General features: G+C 43.1%; 1 protein-coding gene across 2 annotated transcripts in view; it reads right to left on the bottom strand.

Annotated features, from left to right (window-relative positions):
* Window positions 1-26,573, bottom strand: part of GPT2 (glutamic--pyruvic transaminase 2) — a 107,047-nt gene that overhangs the window by 67,158 nt on the left and 13,316 nt on the right. For both annotated transcript variants that reach the window (XM_056525715.1, XM_056525716.1), the window contains exons 2-4: window positions 24,465-24,554; window positions 24,261-24,369; window positions 19,600-19,733 (exon numbers count right to left, since the gene is read on the bottom strand). In XM_056525715.1, the coding sequence (XP_056381690.1) occupies window positions 19,600-19,733; window positions 24,261-24,369; window positions 24,465-24,554 (333 nt within the window). The remainder of the gene's footprint in view (window positions 1-19,599; window positions 19,734-24,260; window positions 24,370-24,464; window positions 24,555-26,573) is intronic.

Genomic DNA, 26,573 nt, shown 5'->3' with positions numbered 1-26,573 from the left:
TCTGGGGGCATGCCGCATTTAGGAAGCCCCTATGGTGCCAGGACAGCAAAGAAAAACCCACATGGCATACCATTTTGGAAACTAGACCCCTTGGGGAATGTAACAGTGTTACAGTGAGTACTTACACCTCACAGGTTTTTTGAACAGTGGGACGTAAAAGTGAAAAATTTGATTTTTTTTGCACTATATTGATAGTGTTACCCCAAATGTTTCATTTTCACATTGGGTAATAGGGCAAAAGGCCCCCAAAATTTGTAGAACAATTTTGTCTGAGAAAAAAAAATACCCCATATGTGGATGTAAATTGCTATGTGGACAGACTGCAATGCTCAGAATGGAAGGAGTGTTGAAATTGAAGTCGGGGGTCATGTGCATTTATAAAGCCCCCAACAGCAAAAAAAAAAAAACTGTAGAAACTACACCCCTCAATGAACGTAACAAGGGGTACAGTGGGAAATAATACCTCACAGGTTTTTTTGAAAAGTGGGCCATAAATTGAAAAATTAGAATTTTTTACACTAAAATGCTGGGGTTACCCAATGTTTTACATTTTCACATAGGGTAATATGAGGAATTGGGTTACAAATTTTGGAGGGCTTTTTCCCCTGACTATAAAAATACATCCACATATGGGTTAATGTGCTGGGCGGGCGCACAACAAGGCTCAGAAGTCATAGAGGTCACTTTGTATTTGTGGCCTTTGGCATATCAGTAGCTGACGGTTACATACATTCCGAGGAAAATACAAAAATGAAACACCCACATGTGGCACCATTTCAGAAAGTGCCCACCCTGAGGAATGGGTATAGGGGTAAAGAGGACATTTTGAATGCACAGGTGTTTCCTAAATTTATTTTCCAGGAATGGATGAAGGGTAGCTTTTGAAAATTGCAATTTTCAACCTATGCTCTGCTTCATTTTTCTGGGAACAACTAACATGTGACTCCGAATTGTCACCTGGAAATACGACAGAGCTCAGCGAGAACTCTTCGCACTTGAGGCGGATGTTTGTTACAGACCTAACAGTTACATACATTCGGAGGAAAATACAAGAAAGGAACACCCACATGTGAACCTATTACAAACTACACCCCTTAGGGAAGGTGTATAGAGTGAAGTGGAGATTTGGAACAGACGGGTGTTCCCTTTATGTTCCAGGAATGGATGAAGTGTACTATGGGGGGAAGAAAATTGCAATTTTAGTACTGATATGCCAATTATTTTTCCAGAATGATGACCCAGAGTATAGCCAAAAGTAAAAGTGATGCCCGCCCCAAACCCTATACTCTGAATCATCATTCTGGGAAGGGGATGTGTGGGGCCGTCCCTATTCTGTTACCTCAAATGCGCAAACCGCTCAGGTGGGGAGAGAGAGCGTTGCACATTTGAGGCAACTGCAAACCTCCAATGCTGTTGACTGTGTCCCATGACCCATTTTTTAGGGGGAAGAAAAAAAAAAAAAAAAAAAGATATTGGGGTATTGGGAAAAAGGTTTTTTTTTTATTTATTTTTTTTTGGGGGGGGGGGGGGGTGTTTTGGTTTAAAATTTGGAAATCAATGTACCCTGGACTGGTACATTGAGCCGAATTCTGGGGAATGAAAATTAGGACAAAGGATGGAAAATTTAGTACTCCATGGAAGTGTGATACTCCCTGAAGCAGCCTATGCAGAGGCCCGGATGATCGGGGGAAGTGTCACATTGGTACGTGGTGTCCTTCCGTCTCCCCTTCTTGTGACACACTCTGCATTTCTTCTGGGTTCGTCCCGTGATTCCAGTGTTGGGGATCACACCTGGAAAGTGTTGGCCGGGGATGATCCGGGGACCTAAAGTTCCAGAGGTGCTCTGACCCGCTCTTTGGCGGTCAGCATAGATGAGGGCCTTTAGAACTACCTCTTGGAACTCCAGGTATGTCCCTGTGTTGCCAGCGTACTTGTACAGTATAAAAGAGTTGTACATGGCAACCTGTACGATGTAGACCGCAACCTTTTTATACCATACACGTGTTTTCCGCATGGCATTATATGGCTTGAGGACTTGATCAGAAAGATCAACTCCCCCCCCCCCCCCCCCCCCCATATACCGATTGTAGTCCAGAACACAATCGGGCTTGAGGACGTGGATCTGGCGGCAAGGGATCAGCATAATGCAAACATCTCCGAATGGCCTCGAACCGGGAACGTGCCATTGCCATACTGTAGAGGGGTGTCTGGTAAAAGACGTCCCCACTCCAATATTGCCTGACACTGTTTTTTTTTAACTATACCCATACGCAGCACGAGGCCTCAAAAGGTCCTCATTTCGGCTGCATCGACTGGAGTCCAGCCGCCGGGTCTAGCTAAAAGTGAGCCCGGGTTAGCGGCGACGAACTATTGGACATACAGATTCGTCTGTGTAACCATCAAATTAACAAAGTCGTCACTGAAAAAATGACCGAAAAAGTCCTTTTCAGTGAACCCGGCGATGTTAATTTTGATTCCTGAGTCGCCAACAAACTCAGGAATCACGGGCTCGTGGTCCGTCCAGACAAGTTCTCCGGTACGATCTACCAGTGATCTTGGCTGGGGGGCTTCACTAGTATGAGCGCCAGGGGGACTCATACTAGCATGGGGCACAGGGTCAAGGACAGAGGAGGTTTGCGGCGCCGCACGGCGCCGTCTCCGCCGCCTTAGTGGCTCATCATCAGAACTAGATGATGAGGAGGACGATGAAATAAGGAAGGTGGGGTCTTCATCGTCCTCTGAGCCGCTCTCGGTGTCGGAAGCAATTATGTCATATGTCTCCTCCGCCAAAAACACTCTGCGGGCCATTTGCCTACTCTAATGGGGATACAGGTGTGTGTGTGTGTGGGGGGGGGGGGGGGGAAACTTTATTGATGTGTGTGCTGTGTGTGGTGTGGTGCGAGACTACTTCCCTAACCCACCCTAACCCTCCCCAACCTAACTAAACTAACCAGCCCTAACATAAAAAAATATAAAATAAAAAGGGGACTTTTTTTTTAAAAAGGGGACTTCTAGCGCAAAAAAGCCCTGCGCCAAAAAAAAGCGTTTATCTAATCAGTGGTGTGCGCACTGATTAGCGCTTGTGGCAGCAGGGGGCGCAGAAGTCAGTGGGGGGTCCGGCCACTCAGCCCAGAACAGTGGCTGGTGGCTTGTACACAGACCCCCACACAAAAAAAAAAACGAAAAATAAAAAAAACGCTTTACCCCGAAAAAAATGCACCCACTTGAACCCCCAAAAAAACGCTGATCAGTGATAAATCACTGACAGCGGTGGGACAGGCTGCACACACAGGTACGGTCCGTCCACACAGTACACGCCTGCTACTGGTGGCACGGACCACCTATGGGTGCAAAAAAGCGATAGAAAACCCGAAAAAAGCGATAGAAAACCCGAAAAAAGCGCCGGCACCACAAAAAAAAAACGCTGATTAGTACTACGGGACTGATCAGCGGCGGGTGGGCTTTAACAAACGGTGGCAGACCGCTCTTTTATAACTAAGAGGGTTCGCACACATGCTTAGGTAAAAAAAATTAAAATAAAAAAAGATCTGCGCCAAAAAAAAAAAAAACGCTGGCGGCAGACCGCAGCGACCCAGCAGGGCCGGGGTCACGCAGCTAAAGGTGCTATGGACCCCTGGACACCCACTGATGTACGCTGAAAAAAAATTTAATACATTTTTTTTTAACCCTAACCTGTCCCTACCTAATCTAAAACTAACCCTGGGGGATTTCTGTGCCAAGGGGCCACACGTGACCCTGATGACCCGGAACCGCTGCAGAACACCGGTAAGTAGTTACCGGCACCCTGCAGCGACCTCCTCCTGCACACTGCCGGGATGTCTGCTGAATGAAATCAGCAGACATCCGGCTCCGATCCCCGCCCGGGAACGGAATCGCAGCACATCGCTCGTCTGAATTGACAAGCGATGCACTGCGATCGCCGACATGGGTGGGTCATCATGACCCCCCTGGGCGATATGCCGCGATGCCTGCTGAACGATTTCAGCAGGCATCGGGCACCGGCTCCCCTCTGGCTAGGGGCAGGGGGGCCGGGAATGGACAGGACGTACTCCTACATCTTCGGTCCTTAAGGACTCGGAAACAGGGGCGTAGGAGTACGTCCATTGTCCTTAAGGGGTTAAAGCATCCTCTCAGCAGTGCATATGGTGATGCGTCGGGGCAGGTCCATCAGGAGAGTAAGAAGGATAGAGTAGATGTCAGAGAGAAGTCCCTTCGCCTGAAGTCCTGCACAACATAGACGTTCAAAACATGAGGGTTACGAGACAACCACAGATCGCAACGAGGAGGACATAAAGTGGCAAAGTTGCAAATAGCGAGAGACAGGATCCACAACATCTGCCCTACAAAAAAAGATTCCCTAGAGCACCATTCTCTAACCATACCAGAAGGAAAATCAGGATAATATAGAAAAGACCTCAAAAAGGGAAGACGAGGAAGGCAACCTAAACTTCTTAGAGCAGTAAACCCCCCCCCCCCCCCCCCCCATACGTAACATGAAAAGGACATGGGGCCCAATAAAGTGTTTATGGGAACGGAAAGAGGGAAAGCACCGCAAAAGGAGTTAGGATGGATCGGGGCCAGCCAGAGCTTCTCAAGCTACATCCATTGACTATAGGCATAAGTAAACCACACCGCCAGATGACACAAATTATCTGCCAAATAGCATTTCACGTCAGGGACCCCCAACCAACCAAAGTATTTACTCTCCTTCATTACAGACATCGGAAGACGATGCCTCTTAGTGTCCCAAATAAAACAAAAAAATCGCAGACTGGAAAGAGCGAATGGCAAACAGGGGAACGCGAACAGGCAAAGTCTCAAAATAAAGCAATTTAGGTAGAATTGTCATTTTGACTGCCACAATTTGACCCTAAAAAATTTAAATATTTTGCATACGCCATTTCTCCATAAGGGTCCGGAGCTCTTGGAAAAGAAGGAGATAGTTTGTAGAATAAAAGGGAAGTATAGCGGGAAGTAAGAGAAACACTCAGATATTTGATAGAAGTAGACAACCATTTGAAAGAGTAGTTAGCATGCAGAAGTGTAAACAGAGCGGGAGAGAGGTTCAAGGTTTTAGAAAGGTTGACCTTATAGCTAAAAACCACACCATAAGCGTGAAGAGTTCTATAAAAGATTAGGGAGCGAAAGTAAAAGTTTAGAGAAAGATAGTAAGGAGATCATCTGCTGCAAATAAGCAAATTTTAAACTCCTGGTCATGAAGGGCAATACCAGAAACATCCGGATTCCCCCGAATCGAAAGTCAGAAGAGAGGCATGAGGGAGCTTCAAAGAGGCAGTGGGAAAAGAATATAGCGCAACGAGAAAATTACCAGTAATACCACATTTCCAAAGGGTAGCAAAAAGAAAGGGCCACCCCAGCCTACCAAAGGCCTTTTCGGCGTCCAAACTAAGGACCAGTGCTTGCTCAGACTGACGATTGATCATGTCAATCAGACCCACCACTCTTCTGGTGTTATCGCCCACTTGAACGCAAGGTATAAAACCAACCTGATCTTTATGAATAAAGGAAGGGAGGTAGTAGCAGAGGCGGGTGGCCAACACCTTAGAAAATAATTTCAGGTCTGAGTTAAGAAGAGTGATGGGCCGATAACTAGAGCAATCGTGAGGCTCCTGGGTATCAATGTAATTAAAGAGTGTAAAAAGGATTGCGGGATCTCCTCCCTCCTCATGAAGGATTTAAAAAGGGGGACACGGTGGGGGAAGAAGTATAGAGGAATAAGTTTTATAGTAGCGGTAAGTAAAACCAGAGTGATAGGAACATTCAAAACATCCCGGTCCTCTGCCGAAAGAGAAGGCAACTGGCACCGGGAGAGAAAGAAAATTAAGTCTGCAGCACGCTCCTCTGGATCAGACGGTAATTGAGAAGGTAGAGAGTAAAGGCCAGAAAAATAGTCACCAATAAGACAGGAAATTTCCTCAGGGTGTAAGTGGAGAACACCAGGAGGAATCTCTCAGTGCTGAAGGAGACAGAGCAACCGCACAGTCCTGCAGACGTCGGGCCAACACAGTGGCACCTTGTTGTCCTTCTCCTAAAATCGCTGTTTAGCATACAGGAGCTGTCGTTCAACCTTGTTAAGAGCTAGGTCCCCAGTTCGGCCTGAGCCGCAACCAGTTGTCTCACAGAGAGAAGAAGAGGAAAGCAGAAGAGCTTCCAGCCCAGCAATCTGTGCACGAAGCTCCCGGGAGCGAGCCAGATCATCACGTTTCAGGCGAGAGCCCAAAGCTATACAATGTCCCCAAATTACAGATTTATGGGACAGAAAACAGCCTGGGATGCTACAGAACCTTCATTAGTAGCAAAATACTCAAGCAAGCAAGCCTGGATCGACTCCTGGGAGGGCAAAGCTTTAAGCAAAGTCATTAAAACGCCAGGGACAGAACCGAGAGAAAGAAAAGAGGAGGAAAGGTAAGCAAGAGCGGGCAGTGATCCGACCAGGAGGAGATCGGTTTATGTGCGAAACACGTCAGATGTCCTACCTTGTACAGCGATTTCTTCAATAAAGTAACGCAAGCTTTTATCTGCAACCATCCTGGTGCCGGACCTCATCTTTGTTCATATTATATATATATATATATACACACATATACATACACATATATATATATACATATATACATACACATACATACACAGAGATATATGGAACATTCGGAAAATTCAGTGCAGGAGTTGCTGAACCACATGGAGTTAATGGGGGGGACTAAGCATGGATTAAAATGAGAGGTAACTTACCCCAAACTTCATTGGTGTTCAGTGAGGGACAATTAAGGGGAGGAATAAGGAGAGGCAGGGGTTAAAAGAGGATGCCGATACATCCGAGTGTAAATGGTGAGAAGGAGCAGTGATATGTTCGCATCTCAGGGGGGACTGATTACCTGGTTATCGATCCTGGTAGCATCTGTACCGCTGCAGACTTGTGTGACAGGCTGGGATTGCGCACTTATGGGCGCGAGTCCCGGCGCGTCACTTCCGGTGTGTTGCCGTGGCAACGCTAGACGCCGGACTGAAGCGATGTGCTCCTGTCAGCTGTGAAGCTGCCGGGAGGAACGTGCGCATCGCTGACATAGGTTACTATGTCAGCGATGGGCTGGGAGAAGTGCTGCAGTACTAAAGGGCCCATGGATTAGTCTTGTGATGGATAATGTACTGGGGGAAACTGGGAGCGGGGTGAAGTAAGGGGGTATTGTGAGGCGAATGTGGAGTATGGATAATTACTGGGACTGTGAGAATGAAAGGGAAGGGGGATATAAGGAGGGAGGAATGAATGTGGATATGGATGTTTGGTTAGTGCTGGGACTGCAAGACTATAAAAGGGAGGATATATAAATGGAAGGACAAAAATGAGGGGTTATGGAGGAGTGGGGAGAGCGTGTATGGGATGTTGCAGGGACCTAATGGTATACTGGGATTGGAAGGGCAGAGTGTGAATTGGAGGATGATACTGGATGGTGTGGGTGGTATTGTGTAACTGTAGGTTTCAAGGATATACATATGTAGGTACAAAAGTTGTAAGAAAAGTCCGTGGGTAAGAGGTCCAAGAACCAATGGGAGATGATACTGTTCATGGTCCTTCCAAGGGGGGCTGTGGGATGTCATATTTTCAGTTTATATTTCAATGCACTAATTTAGTCCATCTGGTGGGAGGCATTGTATTTTAAAAATCCAAAAGGCTTTTCTTTTATTGAGTGCTGCAATCCTATCTTCGGTGAGAGGTGAAATTTGTTCAATGGGGGTGATCTTGATCGCATTGAAGTCTCTGTCGTGTTTCTCGGCTAGGTGGCAAGAGACAGTGTTTTTGGAAACCAATAGAACAGTTGTAGCAGTGACCATTAAGCAGTTTACGCAGGGATTGTGTGGTTCTCCCAATATATTGGAGGCCACAATCACATTCTATTAGATAGATGATAAACGTAGATCCACAATTGAGATGTGATTTGATGGGGAAAGAAGTGGCAGTAATTTTTGAGGTGAAAGAGGTGGTATTGTGGCTGATATTTTTGCAGCATAAACAGTTTCTTTGGCTACATTTGTATGAGCCAATTTTGAGTGGGGTGAGTGTAGACTGTGAGTTTATACTTTTTTTTCTTTCTGAGGCGACTGGAGGCTAGAAGGTTCCTCAGGGTTTTAGCCAGTCTGAATGTGATCCCAGGTACTGGGGGAATGATTTCTTTTAGAACTGGATCATGTAGAAGGACATGCCAGTGTTTTTTGAAAATGTATTTGATCTGGTTGCGAGATTGATTGTATGTTGTGATGAAGTTGGTGGAGAATTTGTTGGATGCACTCGTGGAGCTGTTGGGAGTGTTCAATGGAGCAGTTGCATACAACAGATAACATCTATGGGAAAGCCAGTGGCGGATTTGGGGCGGAAAGCTCTATGGGCCCTATCCAATTTGATCTTGTGAGACGACGGTTCACCCAGGATGAGGTTAGAAGGGTTACATGGAGATCTTCCTCCCGTGTGGCCTCCGGAAGTCCACGAACACTGATATTGTTGCACCGTCACCTATTGTCCAGGTCTCCTATGTGACTAGGCAGATCCCTAAGAAAGTAAGTTTGGGAGGCAATAGTTGCGGGAAGATGGGCGATGTAGGCCCTAGTAGAGTCCTGAGCATCTTCCAAGTCCTCCAACCTGTCAGAAACAAGTTGTAAGTCCTGAAGTAGAGAGGACATTTCAGCTCTGCATGTGTCCTTAACCTCATTTATCAGAGAGCGAAAGTCCTCCTTTGTAGGAATTTGAGAAAGGAGCATACACCAATCTTAGGGGGGGGGGGTCTTTCCAAATCAGCGTCCAACAGGGCATCCCAGGATGACTTATCCATAGGCAGTGTAGCAGGTACAGGCAGTGTGAAGATTGCAGAATTGCCCTTTTGAGAGCCGGATCTAGGAGGTCCCAGAACTCATCCTAGCAGAAGACAGTGTACGCTGAGGCTTAGGAGTTGCAGGCAGGGGGACACAGGCAGAAGAACTCACAGCAGCCAGGGCGGGGGAAGGACTGGGGGAAAAGGTTCAAGTCCCAGGAGATGCAGGTGAGGGCAGGGGAGGAGATAGCAACCCTTGAGAAGGGGGTCCAGGGGTGGAAGGACCTCTAGGTGGCACACAGAAGCTAGGTGGAGGGGATGCAGGGCCCCTTACCACAGATGCCCAAGATGGCTTCCCTCCGTCCAGAGGTGAGTAAGGGGCCAGAGACTCGGGTGTAGGGAAGAAGACAGGCAAGTCTATACCAGGGGCATCCACAACCCCAGGTGGCTGAACAGAAGCTCCACTTACCAGTCCACCGTCCCGAGCTGGAGGAGAGACCGGAAGCTAGCGCACAGCAGTCTCTGCAGGGGCTGCCAGAGGAGGCACACGCTGAAAGTTGCTGGGCAGCAACACAAGTCGTCACTCACGGAGAGAGCACAGGCAGTGGGCTCAGCTGCGACTGCTGATCCTCTGTCGGGTCTGTAGGAGCGGAGCTGCAGGTGGGTCAGCTGACAGGAGCACCGCGGCGATCAGGGACCTAGATCGGAGGCCTAGGACCGGGCCTGCTATGGCGGCCGTGCAGACCGGAGCCGGCTGTAGGTACCAGGTAATGCCCCCCATAGAAGCTGAAGACTGGCGGTGGGTGGGTGAGGGTTTCAGTCGCCTACAGGAAGTCCTCCCCATCAGTGGGAGCCGGGTCACTGCTTATAAAAGCTGATTTCAGGCATCAGGGAACAGCGCTAAGCGGCAGCCATCTTCAGCGTCAAGCCACCCCCCAAAGTAATAGGTTTCTTATAAACCAAGCTCAAGATCACAGAATTGTTTCACTATTGACATAATTCATGGACAAAGGAGCTCTGAAACCTGTACCTATGGGCAAAAAGTTCATGGGTGTGTATTCTTCAGTTTCACGTGCCAAAACTGGATTACAAGTGGCATCTAATTATCGATCTGCGGTATTTGAACAAAGATCTGGTCAAAACCAAGTTCAGGATGGACACCATAAGATCAGTGTTAAGCATCATTCAGCCAGGATAAGTTATGGTGTCCCTCGATCTAAAAGACATCATCAGGAAGTATCTCAGAATAGTGAATCAGACAAAGTCTTCTCCACAATCAGTTCTGGGCTCTACCCTTTGGGAGGTCTCCAGCTCCAAGGATTTTTAGAAAAAAAATAGTGGTCATCCTGGTAGCCATTTTGCATCTGCAAGGTATCAGAATCGTGCCCTACTTAGACGACTGGCTTGTCATAGCCTCATATGCCAGCATTCTAGACGATCATATCCAGCTATGCCTCCAGTTGCTGCAGAAAGTGGGCTTTGTGATCAATTTTCAAGTCAGAGTTGGTCCCATCTTCTCGCATTCAGTTTTTAGGACTAATTATATATCTGCAGAAGATAAAAAAAAAAGTGTTTCTACCCTTGGAAAAGATAGAACAGATAAGAATGGCAGTACTGAAATTGTATCATGCTCCAATGATGGCTATCAGATCAGCTATGAGTGTTCTGGGGTTCCTGACTGCTGCTATAGAAGTTGTACCATTGGCCAGATCTCACTTCAGAGCCCTGCAACAGGAAATTCAGAGAGCCTAGAGCAAGCCTCAAGCAAGTCTTACCTCTACTATGAAAATCTCTCCCAAGGTGCATTTGGACCTTCTATGGTGGATCATCACATCCAATCTGGAGCCCGGAAAGGGTTTCAGCAGCAGCCAGGTCATCATTACTACAGAGGCCTTTGCCACAGGTTGGGTGCCCATTTTGGGGAGAGCTGGGTTCAGGGCAACTGGTCTCCTATCATGAAGAAGAAATCTTCAAATTTTCAGGGAACTCAAGGCAATTCATCTAGGTTTGTGTCATTACAAATCCTTTGTCTTCAAGAGATCTGTGCTGCTGCAAACAAACAAAGCTACCGTGGCTTACTATATTAACAAACGGTGGTACACGCTGTCCTTCCCTACAGAAACTATGTGGCCAAATCATGAGATGGGCAGAACCAATTGTTTCAGAGATTCGGGCAGTTCACGAGAAACTCTCCTACCGGGGGAGTGGTCCCTCAACATGAAATACTTCAAATTGTTAATTCTCAAATGGGGTACGCCAGAACTCAACCTTATGGCAGCTTGAGAGAACAAGAGGCTGAAAAATTCCTCTCCCTCAGAAGGTGGGACAATCCCGAGATCTTTGATGTGTCCTCAATTCCTTGGAGCTAAAATTAATGTTCCTCTTTTCTCCTACTCTTATTCTACCCAAAGTAATCTACCCAAAGTTCTGAGCAAAATTCTGGCAGAAGGGTATGACAAAGGGCTAAAGCCTAATACCCTGAAAGTTCATATTCCTGCCATTAATGGCATGTCCAATGGAAAGTTCAACCAACCTCTGATAACCAGATTTTTTTTTCAAGGCTCTGAAGAGATCAAGACCAGTCATTCATCCTCCTGTAGCCTCTTGGGATTTGTGTCTGGTTCTTAATGGGTTAATCATGACACCCTTTGAGCCTATCTCTGAAATAGATCTTTTAGTGGCTGTCCATGAAAATACTCTTCCTTATTGCCATCACTTCGGCCAAGAGGTTAGGAGAGCTCCAGGCGCTGTCCTCCAGAGAGCCTTATCTCAAGATCCTACCTAATTGTGGTCGATTAAGAACTATGCCGTCTTTCATACCATCGTCCTCTACTGCTAATGTGAGTAAGGAAACATTTTTGCCCTGATCTGGTTTCTGAGGAACAGAAAAAGTTTCATCTGCTTGACGTTAAGAAAACTCGTTATCTGTCTCCCCGGGCCGAGATCCTTAAAGAAGAAAGTCTTTTCATCTTATTTTCAGGTCCTAGGAAGGGCTACTTTAGCTTGATGGATTCATACGATTGTGGAAACATTTTTTCAAGGAAGGGAAGGTAAGCCTTCTTACCCTTTGAAAGCTCATTCAACACGCTCCACCTCCACATCATGGGCACAAAGAGAACAAGTTTAACTTCAGGACATTTGCAGAGCTGCTTCCTGGTCATCATCATGTTCTACCTTCGCCAGGCACTATAGACTGGATTTACAGACCAAGGATCCAGCCTTAAGCACTGGAGTTTTGTCTGCAAGTACTGATCCCCCATTTTTTGTTCTATGTTAGATCCCTTCTGTGCTACCAGAAGTACAAAAAGAGGAAAGTGGGTATTTATACTTACCATAATTCTACTTCCCTCCCAATAAATTTTATTTGCATCATCTGGTCTATTTTATTTCATGTGCTATTTTATGTGCTCTGGGTTGTTGGTACCTTTATAGGGCTTTAGGGTCCATCACCCAATAGAAATTTGGTGTCAATTAATTATTATTCATTCTAGATTGGAGGTCCAAGGATGAGGTCTGGGGTCCAGAATATCCCTTCTGTGCTGCCTTCAGACTTGAGAAAAGAAGAAGTATAAATACCCATTTTATTCTCTTTATGGCTTTACTCTGTGGGATAAATAATGTTATATTTTAAAAAGTATGACCATCTCAGCACCAATGTTGTTAATTATTTGTAGTTGTACTCATTTTAAAAATGGAAAATTTAGGTTATTAACCCCTTAACAACGCAGGACATAAATGTACATCCTGGTGAGGTGGTACTTAATGCACCAGGACATATATTTACGTCCTATACATAACTGCGAGCATCGGAGCGATGCTCGGGTCATGCGCAGAAGGTCCCGGCTGCTGATGGCAGCCAGGGACCCGCCGGTAATGGCCGACATCCACGATCGCGCGGTTGCCCCTCATTAACCCCTCAGATGCCGTGATCAATACAGATCGCGGCATCTGCAGAAGTGTGGCACTTACTGTGGACGATCGGATCGTCCGCAGCACTGCCGCGGTGTTCTGATCATCTGTGTTCTCTATCATGGCGGATGGAGGTCCTCTCACCTGCCTCCGTCCATCACCCGGCGTCTTCTGCTCTGGTCTGAGATCGAGCAGACCAGAGCAGAAGATAGCCGATAACACTGATCAGTGCTATGCCCTATGTATAGCAATGAACAGTATTAGCAAACGAATGATTGCTATAAATAGCCCCCTATGGGGACTATTAAAGTGTAAAAATAAAAGTAGTAAAAAAATAAAAGTAGTAAAAAATAAAATAAAAAATAAAAAATGTGAAAAATCCCCTCCCCCCAATAAAAATGTAAATTGTCAGTTTTTCCCCATTTTATCCCCAAAGTGTGTAAAAAACGTGTGCGTAAATATCCGAACTATTAAAATATAATGTTAATTATCCCATACGGTGAACGGCGTGAACGTAAAAAAAATTAAAATAAAATAATCAAAAATTGCTGCTTTTTTACAACATTTTATTCCCCCCAATTTTTTTTTTTTTATGTATTAAAAGTTTTATATATGCAAATGTGGTATAAAAATTTTTTACACATCATGGCACAAAAAATTAGCCCTCAAACTGCAGCTTATATGGAAAAATGAAAAACAAAATTATATAGTTCAGCAAAATAGAGGGATTTTAAACACACTTATTTGGTTAAAAAGTCTGCAATTTTTTTTTAAGCGGTATAATAATAGAAAAGTATGTAATCATGGGTATCATTTTAATCATATTTATGGACATTTATCAACGGGTTTAGTCAGGTTTTCTTTACTATAATTGTCGCAAAATTGTCGCAACTGCGACTACGCGCTTTTTCTTGTGACATTTTGACTGGAAAGCGAGAAAATAAAGTTTTCCAAAAATTAACTACGTAGTAGTAATTTTAAAATGGACTACGGGTAGTCAGGTATTTATTAACTGCGACAGGGTTAAAAAGTGACTAAATTTACTCCAGCTCAAACATGGAGCAGAAAAGCTACTACCAAAGTAAAAAAGGAAAAATTGCTTACGTGAAAGAAAATTATCAACAGGCTGAAACCAGTTGATAAATAAGTCACACTTAAGCAAAAAAAAAAGTAAGGAAAAAATTACTAAAAAAAAGAATACATAAGCAAACATTGATAAATGTCCCTCATTGATCCACAGAATAAAGAAAACATGTCTATTTTACCGTAAAGTTTACAGCATGAAAACAAAACCTTCCAAAATTTGTTATATTGCGGTTTTCTTATGAATTTTCCCTCACAAATAGTATTTTTTTGGGTTGCACCATACATTTTCTGGTAAAATAAGTGATGTAATTACAAAGAACAGCTGATCGCGCAAAAAACAAGCCCTCATACTAGTCTGTGGATGAAAATATAAAAGTTATGATTTTTAGAAGGCAAGGAGGAAAAAATGAAAACGTAAAAATAAAAAAGTCCTTAAATGGGTTCTGTCAGATATAAAAACTTTTGATATGTTATAAAGCATTGCAAAACAATATGTTTTGCAATTGCTTTCATCAGAAAATTAAGAATTTCATGGTGAAAAAGCCAGTCAAAAAACTGGCCACTAGGGGGTCCTCCTGCCTTCTGGGAGACAACAGTCTGGCCCCGTCCTGCCGTCATCGCCTACGTCACGGACGGTTTCCTTGATTGACAGCAGGTCCAGCCTGCTGTGCTCGTTCCGGGCCCTCTCACTGCCTGTGTAAGGGTGCATGCACACCAAGTTTTTGCAATACAGTTCCTGTATCAGGTTTTTGATGAAAAACGGATTCCTCAAAACCGGACTAAACTGTATCAAAAAGTGTGTACAAATTTTAACCCATGCATTAAAAAGTTAATTTAAAATCACATTTGGGGAGAAGCATCCACAAAGTGGAGAGACAAAGGCATTGCTCACAGACAGATCCACATTAATAAGTTACATAAGGAAAAGTAACATGGTGCACAGTCACAAGTGTGCATTAACAGCACATATATAGGCAAAACAATGCTCTTACTATCATACAGTACAATTCACACAGTGAAGACAATAGGCATACCAAACTGTAACATCCAATTCCTATCAGGGTCTGCTGGAGCAACGCCACCCCAACGCACGTTTCGGCGTGTCCTTCGTCCAGGGGGTGGCATTAACTCAGCAAGCAATCCTATTTAAGGTGATGTCCACCAATCAGAATGTACCATAAAATTACCTATAGGGGAACCACCTGTCTGTCTGCCATAATCGGAACATGAAGTGCAGTCTCGGCCGGGCACCGCCACTTTCGGAAGTGGCGGCGCCCGGTCGAGACTGCACTTCATGCGCCGATTATGGCAGACAGACAGGTGGCTCCCCTATAGGTAATTTTATGGTACATTCTGATTGGTGCACATCACCTTAAATAGGATTGCTTGCTGAGTTAACGCCACCCCCAGGACGAAGGACACGCCGAAACGTGCGTTGGGGTGGCGTTGCTCCAGCAGACCCTGATAGGAATTGGATGTTACAGTTTGGTATGCCTATTGTCTTCACTGTGTGAATTGTACTGTATGATAGTAAGAGCATTGTTTTGCCTATATATGTGCTGTTAATGCACACGTGTGTGCACCATGTTACTTTTCCTTATGTAACTTATTAATGTGGATCTGTCTGTGAGCAATGCCTTTGTCTCTCCACTTTGTGGATGCTTCTCCCCATATGCGATTTTAAATTAACTTTTTAATGCATACCCAATAAAATTATGTAATTTTTATATAAGTATCTCTTTTTCTGCTGCGATATTTGTGTAGGAGTACACAATAGGTTGATTGTAATAACTACTGTCTTGATATATTGATACAAAACTTTGTTTGCTGTTGTATTTAAATTTTAACCCATATACGGTTGAAAACCGTATACTGTCTGAAAAATGATGTCCGGTTGCATCCGTTTAAGAAAAAAACGTATACGTTTAACTTTTCACTCCATTTTGAATAAAGTTTCACTTGTTTGATTGAAATTCCAAGAAAAAAAACTGTGCAAAGTCAAAAACCGTACGGTGAAAACCTGATGAAACCGTACGCACATACAGTTCTGTACGGTTCCCAGTGACTCCCATGTTAAAAAAAACTGTACACAGTTTAATACAGTTTTCACCCGGACCAAGAAACGTGGTAGACTACAGTTTTGGATACGGGTAAAAAACTGGACAAAACTGTATTAGGGTGGGTTCACACCACGATTTTCTATACAGTTTTTGGATACGGTTTAAAAAAAAAACAAAAAAAAAAACGTATGCAACTGTACACAAAACCGTGCCCATAGACTTTCCATTCAAAACCGTATGCACCATATTGCATACGGTTGTCTCCGTTTTTCACACCACACGGTTTTTTACTTTTTTTTTCTGGACAGAAAACCGTGGCCTACGATGGTTTTTGGTCCAGGTGAAAAACCGTATTGACCCGTATACGTTTTTTTTTTTAACATGGAGTCAATGGGAACCGTACAGAACTGTATGTGTGTACAGTTCCATCCAGTTTTTACCATAAGGTTTTTGACTTTGCACAGCTTTTTTTTCTTGGAATTTCAATCAAACATGTGAAACCTTTTCATAATGGAGTGAAAAGTTCAAAAATTATGCGTTTTTTTTCTTTAAAAAAAACGGATGCAACCGGACATAACTTTTCAAACCCTATACGGTTTTCAACCGTATACAGATAAAACTTTGTACACATGTTTTGATACAGTTTAGTCAGGTTTTGAGGAATCCGTTTTAAAAAAAAACTGTATTGAAAAAAAAAACTGTATTGCAAAAACGTGGCGTGAACCCAGACTTAGATGCAAGACGGACTAAACTGGATGATGCGTTTGATATACAGTTTGCAATGTTAAGTCAATGCATACAGTTTTCTATATGGTTTTTAACTTTAAACCGTATACGGGAACTGTATAACAAAAACGTTAGTGTGCATGCACCCTAAGCGTGTGGCCGCCAGGAGCACACGCACATACATCAGCAGCATCCTGAGCAGCAACCCATGACCAAAGTTGGTATGTGTTGCAGTCCCCCCGGCAGTGTTGCAGGATGGAGAGACAGCCCAGAGTGCTCCCTGCAGGAACTGCCGACCCCCGGACAATGCCGCTTGTGAGAGCCCGGAGTAGCGGGGCATGCATTGCGGGTGGACGTTTAGGGTACAGTAAACTCTCTGAAACTATAACTCCTAACATGTTTCCCTGCCAGGGCACCTACAGCTGTTGCAAAATTACAACTCCCAGCATGCTGGGAGTTGCAGTTTTGAAACAGCTGGAGGCACCCTAGCTAGGAAACAGTGCTCTCCATAACCTGTCACTCTCTGAAAATACAACTCCCATCATGCCCTGACATATATAGAGGCTGTAAGGACATGTTAGGAGTTGTAGTTATAGAGCGACTGCAGATTGAATGGGGAGGGATCATATAAAACTACAACTCAACTCCAGATATACACTCTGTCAGAGCATGATAGGAGTTGCAATTTTATAGCGGCTGCAGAGTGACAGTTTTTTTAGGGATCATATAAAACTACAAATCCCATCATGCCCTGACAGATATACTGGCTGTCAGGACATAATAGGAGTTGTAATTTTATATGATCCCTTCACATACAGTCAATCTGCAGTCGCTCTAAAACTACAACTCCTAACATGTCTTGACAGCCTTTATACCTGTATATAGCATAGAACCAGAGAGAGGAAAGGGTTACAGGTGAGACTCCTGTACTTGGCTGACCGCCAGGCTCGCTCTGAGACCAGTGACTAAGAGCAGAGAGAGGGAGGGGGAGTGGTTATCCCACTGATGAGAAGAGGGACACTCCCCGTGCTTTTGGTGAACAACTTTTACAGTGAGCAGCATATAAAAGGTAAATTCTAAGAGAAATGTATACTCATAAAAATTACATGTACATGATCAAAATGAGGTACTGAGCAACATAGAACAGTTTTGTCTGATCTGACAGGTACGCTTAAGGCCCAAACCCCTTAACTACAATGGTACGTAAATGTACGTCATGGTGCCGTGGTACTTAACGCACCATGACATACATTTACGCGCCGCCATGACCGCGAGCACTGGACCGATGCTCGAGTCACGCACGGCAGGTCCCGGCTGCTATCAGCAGCCAGGGACCCGCCGGTAATTGCGGACATCGGCGCTCGCGCGAATGTCCACCATTAACCCTTCAGATGCCGTCATCAATACAGATCACGGCATCTGCGGCAGTGCGGTACTTTGAATGGATGATCGGTGCTGCCGCAGGGATCCGATCATCCAGCATGGCAGCCGGAGGTCCCCTCACCCGGCTGTCTCTCGGGGTCTTCTGCTCTGGTCTGAGATCGAGCAGACCAGAGCAGAAGATGACCGATAACACTGATCAGTGCTATGCTCTATGCATAGCACTGAACAGTATTAGAAAGCAAATGGGGACTATTAAAGTGTAAAAAAGTAAAAAAATGGAAAATTAAAAAATTAAACACTTGAAAAATCCCCTCCCCCAATAAAAAAGTAATACGTCTGTTTTTCCCATTTTACCCCCCAAAAAAGCGTAAAAAAATAATTTATACACATATTTGGCATCGCCGCGTGTGTAAAAGTCTGAACTATTAAAATATATATAGTTAATTATTCCGTACGGTGAATAGCGTAAACGTAAAAAAAAAAAAAATTTTCAAAGTCCAAAATTGCTACTTTGTCACATTTTATTCCAAAACAAAATTTATAAATTTTTTTATAAAAAAGTAAAACCTAAGCAAATGTGGTACTGATAAAAACTACAGATCATGGCGCAAGGAAAATGGGCCCTCATACCGCCCCATATACGGAAATATGAGAAAGTTATAGGTGGTCAAAATAGGGCAATTTCAAACAAAAACAAAAATCTCAAACCATTTTAACAAAATTATTAAGCGGTACAATTATAGAAAAGCATATAACATGGGTATCATTTTAAATCATATTGACCCACAGAATAAAGAAAACATGTCATTTTTACCGGAAAGTGTACAGCGGGAAAACAAAAACCTTCCAAAATTTGCTAAATTGTGGTTTAATATGTGAAATATGTGATTTTCCCACATAAATAATTGGTTGTGCCGTACATTTTATGGTAAAATAAGTGATGTAATTACAAAGTACAATTAGTGATGCAAAAAAAAAAAAAAAAAAAGCCCTCATATGGGTCTGTGGATACAAATATAAAAGAGTTATGATTTTTAGAAGGCGAGGAGGAAAAAACAAAAATGCAAAAATAAAATTGGTCTTGTCCTTAAGGCCAAAAGGGGCCTGGTCCTTAAGGGGTTAAATGACCAATCCAACACTGGACAAAGATTTTGTTTATCAGCTGCTGAAGGAAGCTAGTAGCTGCCAGAACTCACGAGGGTTTGGCTCGAAAGCCTATTCCATACCTCCTCAATGCTCCCAGCATTAAGTAATGAGGTTATTTTAACATCCTCTCACACAAAAAGAAAAATATCTGCCTAACCCAGACTCCATTAATGTGTCCAACTTACAGCAGTGTTGTAGAAAATCCTTTACTACGTCCAAATAGAAGTAGTAAAATGGCCTATACAAACAATAGGGTGGCTTGGCCAAAGTGTTTGAGGCCTTGTAGTTATTATTCATTCCAAGGAGTCTGATGTATTTTTGACTGGCATGTCAGTAAAGTGATTGCCTTGTAAAATCTGCAAAAACTGAAAGATTGTGATATTATGTACCATATCTTTTTATGTATTTATCTATCCATCCATATCACTTGGTGGTCAGCAACTTACAGCAATGCCATCACTAGCTCCAGTGGTGAGATAAATATTTTCTGGTTCTGCAGGAACACCCACATCCCTCTGTTGGATATATTGAGCAACATCTTCTCGAATACAGCTGACCCCCTGGCTGGCACTGTAGGAACCTGGAAATTTTAATGAGAAATGTAAGAACCAGATAGTTACCCAGATCAGAAGACATTTTTGCAACCATAAAAATAAAATGTGAAACTATGTAAGTAATGGATATTAATCCCTTCTATTGTGAACCTTACGGCACATTAGTGCATCCAACGTGGTAAAGCGAAAGGGAAACTCTGGTACATACGTTGTTATCTCCTAGCCACATGATAGTGTCCCACCAGGACACTAGAGGATAAGTGTCCCCTCCCCCATGATTTCCTCCTCGGCACCCCGGCTCTCCTCATGAGCGAGCTCCACTACGTGCATGGATTACTGTCGTCCACCGCGCAAAGCAGTGGCTGACATGCCCACTCCATGTATCTCTATGAGGAAGCTGAAGATACAAGAACAATATCTCTGGATCTCGCATAGAGATACATGGAGGAGTCATGTCGGGTTGCCAGGCAGGAGATCACGGAGATAAGTTTACATTTCGCACAAAAATCACATGATATCCAGAAAATACTGACAGACTTCAATGGGTTTCCGCTGCTGAATTCCACAAAAATATAAGACAGGTGTAATTTTATGGAACGCAGAATATTAGCTGCGGAACATCATCAGCAGAAATTATGCAATGTGAATGAGACTGCGGAATCCCAATGAAGATAATAGGATATAAACTGTAAGAACCCGAGGGGTTAAACATCCCTGAAAGTTTCTATATTTTCATTGCTACGGCTACACCTCTGTTCGTCTGGGTGTGATCAGTTCCTGCCTATTAGAGTTCTCCTGCAGATGCACAGGTGTATTTAAAGTGGTATTCCAGGCAAAAACTTTTATTTATATATCAACTGGCTCCGGAAAGTTAAACAGATTTGTAAATTACTTCTATTAAAAAATCTTAATCCTTCCAATAGTTATTAGCTTCTGAAGTTTTCTGTCTTACTCCTCAATGATGATGTCACGTCCCGGGAGCTGTGCATGATGGGAAAATATCCCCAAAGGAGCTGGACAGCTCCCGAGACGTGAGTCATCAGAAAGCAGTTAGACAGAAAACAGCAACTCAACTTCAGAAGCTAATAACTATTGGAAGGATTAAGATTTTTTAATAGAAGTAATTTACAAATCTTAACAATAAAAGAGAAAAGGAATCTCAGCTCGCCTTGGGCGTGCACGGCTACCTCCAACCAAAGTAGAAAAAGGCCAGCACGGCTGAATGAAATCTTCAAAACTTTATTCACGAATCCTCGTTAAAAACCTTCATGGTGGCAGAAAGACACGGACATATACAAAAGTAGAAAAATTGCACATGGAAAAACAGTCCCAAACAAGGCTGACGCGTTTCAGGTTGCTATACCCTTACTCATAGCTTGCCAATACTCAAATGAGAATGCCTTATATACTACAAGGCCATCCCTTCCTTTAGGAAGGGGAGGGACATCTTATGTCAGTGTGCAATCCAACACAAGTAAAACCAGCATGTATTTTCCTGGTTTTACTTGTGTTGGATTGCACACTGACATAAGATGTCCCTCCCCTTCCTAATGGAAGGGATGGCCTTGTAGTATATAAGGCATTCTCATTTGAGTATTGGCAAGCTATGAGTAAGGGTATAGCAACCTGAAACGCGTCAGCCTTGTTTGGGACTGTTTTTCCATGTGCAATTTTTCTACTTTTGTATATGTCCGTGTCTTTCTGCCACCATGAAGGTTTTTAACGAGGATTCATGAATAAAGTTTTGAAGATTTCATTCAGCCGTGCTGGCCTTTTTCTACTTTTTTCTAATTTACAAATCTTTTTAACTTTCCGGAGCCAGTTGATATATAAAACATTTTTTGCCTGGAATACCCCTTTAAGGAAGCCTTTCACATCCAGGCTGTGTCTGTGAAAGAGTTTTACTCCAGTAACTAGAATTTATATCCTGTGATTCCTGTTATTTGATCTCGGCTTGGATTTTTGACTTCTCTACCGTGTTAACGTCTTGTACCTCGACAATTCGTGTTACAGACTCGATTAGATGACTGACTTTATTGTGTTTAGTATATTTCTGTTAGTGCCTCCTGACTGTCCCTAACCTGCGTCTTTTTGTAGTTTATTGTGTTGACTGTGACGGCCATCACTTACATAGGTAGGGACCAGCACCATGGTTATGAACGCACTGCCTAGGGCGGGTACGTAAGTAGGCAGGGACAAAGGCTGTGGGCGAGTTCAGGGCTGCACTCTGTACTTGACCAGATGTGATATTTTCAAAGGCCCACATGCCTGCATTTGCCTTTCTCCTATATCATGGAAGCAATGTCTGCTCTGGTGGAGCAAATGCAGAGTCTCACTCAGCTGGTCCAAGATTTAGCTGAGACTTCAGCAATATGAGTCTTTCCAGTCTCAATCAGGTTTAGTCCAGACTTTGACTCAGAGGCTGCAAGAACAGGAGCAGCTAATTTCAGGGCTTGCTAGCCAGAATACAAGAGCTGGAGTCTGCCTGTACAGAAGTGTCATCTGTTCCGGTCTCCGCTCCCGTGGAGCCGCAAGTTAGACTCCCGAATCGTTTTTCGGGTAACAGGAAAACGTTAAAAATTTGTGAAAGTTGTAAATCATACTTTCGTCTGAGACCTCACTCTTCTGGCACTGAGGCTCAGAGAGTGGGAATTATGTCCCTTCTGCATGAGGGTCTCCAGGAATGGGTATTTTCCCTTGATTCCGATGCCCCCAAGTTATCCTCCATGGATTCACTGTTTGCTGTATGCAGAACCTGATAGAGCTGCGTATGCTGAGTCTCAGCTGGGCAAGTTAAAACAGGGACGCAGACCAGTGGAAGAATACCATGCTGAATTCGGAAAGTGGTGAGTGGCCTCCAAATGGAACACACCAGCTTTAAATTTGTCAGTTCAGACTGGGATTATCTGACACTTTAACCCCTTAAGGACCGGAGGTTTTTCCGTTTTTGCATTTTCGTTTTTTGCTCCTTGCCTTTAAAAAATCATAACTCTTTCAAATTTACACCTAAAAATCCATATGATGGCTTATTTTTTGCGCCACCAATTCTACTTTGTAATGACGTCAGTCATTTTGCCCAAAAATCTATGGTGAAGCGGGAAAAAAAATCATTGTGCGACAAAATTGAAAAAAAAACGCTGTTTTGTAACTTTTGGGGGCTTCCGTTTCTACGTAGTACATTTTTCGGTAAAAATGACACCTGATATGTATTCTGTAGGTCCATACGATTAAAATGATACCCTACTTATATAGGTTTGATTTTGTCGGACTTCTGGAAAAAATCATAACTACATGCAGGAAAATTAATATGTTTAAAATTGTCATCTTCTGACCCCTATAACTTTTTTATTTTTCCGTGTATGGGGCGGTATGAGGGCTCATTTTTTGCGCCGTGATCTGAAGTTTTTAACGGTACCATTTTTGCATTGATAGGACTTATTGATCACTTTTTATTCATTTTTAAATGATATAAAAAGTGACCAAAAATGCACTATTTTGGACTTTGGAATTTTTTTGCGCGCACGCCATTGACCGAGCGGTTTAATTAATGATATATTTTTATAATTCGGACATTTCCGCACGCGGTGATACCACATATGTTTATTTTTATTTACACTGTGTTTTTTTTTTTTATTGGAAAAGGGGGGTGATTCAAACTTTTAATAGGGGAGGAGTTAAATGATCTTTATTCACTTTTTTTTCCACTTTTTTTTTGCAGTGTTATAGGTCCCATAGGGACCTATAACACTGCACACACTGATCTTCTATGTTGATCACTGGTTTCTCATAAGAAACCAGTGATCAACGATTCTGCCGGATGACTGCTCATGCCTGGATCTCAGGCACTGAGCAGTCATTCGGCGATCGGACAGCGAGGAGGCAGGAAGGGGCCCTCCCGCTGTCCTGTCAGCTGTTCGGGATGCCGCGATTAGCCGCGGCTATCCCGAACAGCCCGACTGAGCTAGCCGGGAACTTTCACTTTCACTTTTAGCCGCGCGGCTCAGCTTTGAGCGCGCGGCTAAAGGGTTAATAGCGCGCGGCGCCGCGATCGGCGCTGCGCGCTATTAAAGGCGGGTCCCGGCTTCACTATGACGCCGGGCCCGCCATGATATGACGCGGGGTTACTGTGTAACCCCGCGTTATATCAGAAGAGCAGGACCAAGGACGTATCGGTACGTCCTTGGTCCTTAAGGGGTTAAAGGAAGTTAGTAACTTATGCCTCTCCTGATACCCTTGACCAATCAATGACGTTAGCCGTGCGTTTGGATAGAATACTACGAGAACACAAACAGGAGGGTTCTTCTACCTCTCCTTTCCTGCTTGACTCCTCTCCCATCTCTAATAATTCAACCTGTGCCTGAGGATGAACCCATGCAGATAGTGACAAACATATGAAGAATTTCCATGCAGATTTTAATGCGGAAATTCTGCTGTGAGAGCATAGCCTAAAAATGCAACTAGTGGGCTGTGGTAGGCAATGACCCAAGCAATCTAACATAGTGAGGAGAAACTATTATTCTGTGCAACAATGTTTTGGCTTCAATCTCACTCACCAAGGCTTTGTCCTCCACATGACTTCAGAATGCGTCTTGCCCTGTCTTTTGCATCTCGTGGAAATTGAGGATTATCTAAGAGATCAGGATATGTACAAAGCGCCACAACCTGCGGTAAGAACAGAAAATAGAATATACACAACCAAAGGGTAGAAGGACAGCTGTGGAGTTAAACATAAGCAGAGTACTAAAAGTGAAGCTCACCTGTCGAAGAAATGTGATTGGCTGTTGTCCCATTGCATGAGCGTCACCAATGTTTGCCTTGATGACCTCACTGAATGGTTTCTTGATGCCCTAAAGACAATAAATAAATAAGGTTGAGGAAATTTATCATTGGTCCTTAATTTGTAAATGCTTTTATCTGCTCTTTTTGCATTTAATTTACTGTGCTTTGTGTCATTGTGAAATTTGCATTTCATAAATTGCTGGCCACTGAATGCATAACCAGTGAAAACTTTCTAAACAAATCAGTTTAGCAAAAATCACAAGATACAGGAAAGTAAAAAAAATTGACAAAATTTTTGCGCAAAACTGCATACAAAAAGTGTGAAAAACACACAGTAAAATGAAGACAAGAACCAATGTGAAATTATCTATTGTACTCTCCCTCTCTCATGCAAATGTAGAATCCTAAAAAAAAACATGGGACCTCTACCACTGTTCATCCTGGTGCATAAATAGAATGTAATAACTACAGAATTACTGTGACACACTATAATAGGAAGAGCAGTAAGAGAACACCATGGTGTATAACATGTGGAAGGTTGGGTCGCAACCCATAAAGAACCACACGTCTCTGGTATTATGACTAAACTGATATGGAAGTCACATGTTCTAAAATGCTGCAGCATCTCCCCTCTCATGTGTATCTGATAGCTGCGAGCCAAGGGCTTGGGTGTTGCCACAGTAACTGCATTTCATACAAAAAGCCTATTGTGGAGCAGAAGAGATTTCCAGAAATACTTTATTTTTCTCAGATCTCCAAATATAAATTTCTAAATCCTCTCAAAACATTTCCATTTCAGACGCCTTTAAAGAATGTCCAGTTGTCAGAATCTGGAACCTTTATTTCCATGCCCATTTCTTTATTTCTAATCTACTCTTAGAAAATGTATTTAAAAATTAAATAAGTAAAAAATTACAGGAAAAAGTTGCCCTTGTGTGTAAAACCTTGTTTTATTCCAGTCAACAGTCACCCACCTTTACACAACTTTGGTGGCATATGTCAACTGTTTTTTGTATTGCAATGTTTATTAAGCATCACTCTACACTACAGCTCAGACATTCTGTGTGTGTACTGTTTAATGCTTCATTCCTTCCGTGGTGTGGTGTTTTGGGCAAACTAAACAATTGTCATTGGGCTCCCGAATCAGTTATAGCTGAAAGTTCAGGATCTCAGCCACAGGATGCCCTATGCTCAGCTTATTACTGGGGACCCAGTAAAAAAAAAAATGGAGGGCTAGTACAATAGGTGACAACCCCTCTGGGACTTTCATTTTTGAAAAGACCTCTGAAAAATAAAAGAAGCTATTTTATTGGTTGCCATCTACAACTGGTCAACTTTTCCTCAGTACAGGTCTTGATGAATCGCCCCTTCCATGTATAATATACAGGCACTATTCCACGACAATGCTGAGCTTCACAATAGAGGCTAATGTTGCTCAAACAGGGGATCACAAGACATTGTTGTGGCCGGCTCTGATCCCATTCACCAGCAGATAGAAAACTTCTACACTAACATCGCCTAATAGTTGTTTTATGAACCTTTTTCTGTTTAGATCCAATTCACACCCACATAGTCAAGAATAGAACACAGTGAAATAGTTATTCATCAGAGCACAAGAAGCAGCCATAGTAAGCCTCTCCTCTCAGGTCTAAGGGCTTATTCACACATATGCATGACAATACCAATATATTTCATCTCCTTTTACAGTGTGCTACTTTTATTGATGGTTGTTTAGTTTCTAGTTAAAAGATTACTTTTTTTTTTGGCAAGTTTGCTAAAAATGTAGAAAAAAAAAAAAACAAGAATACATATGCACATGAAGTATGCAAAAACATTTAACAGGCATGGTCATTTCAACAAACTTTGCATAGATCAATAGTACAAGTGAATATAATAAACTTTGTAATAGATTGAACAAAAATGCTTTTTCTCTCCCGATATCCCTAATATACTTTCTTCTACTCTAAAAAATGAGCTTGTCCTGCAGCTCACTTACAGATCAATTGCAAGCAATACAAGTCTATGGAGGGCAGTGCCTGCGAACGTACCAAGGCTGCCAAGAGAAGTCTTTACATAAAATATCTCAA

This window comes from Hyla sarda, chromosome 6 (assembly GCF_029499605.1).
Source record: "Hyla sarda isolate aHylSar1 chromosome 6, aHylSar1.hap1, whole genome shotgun sequence".
Taxonomy (NCBI): Eukaryota; Metazoa; Chordata; class Amphibia; order Anura; family Hylidae; genus Hyla; species Hyla sarda.
Note: the sequence above shows the minus strand (reverse complement) of the source record. Positions and strands in the feature narration are given on the sequence as shown.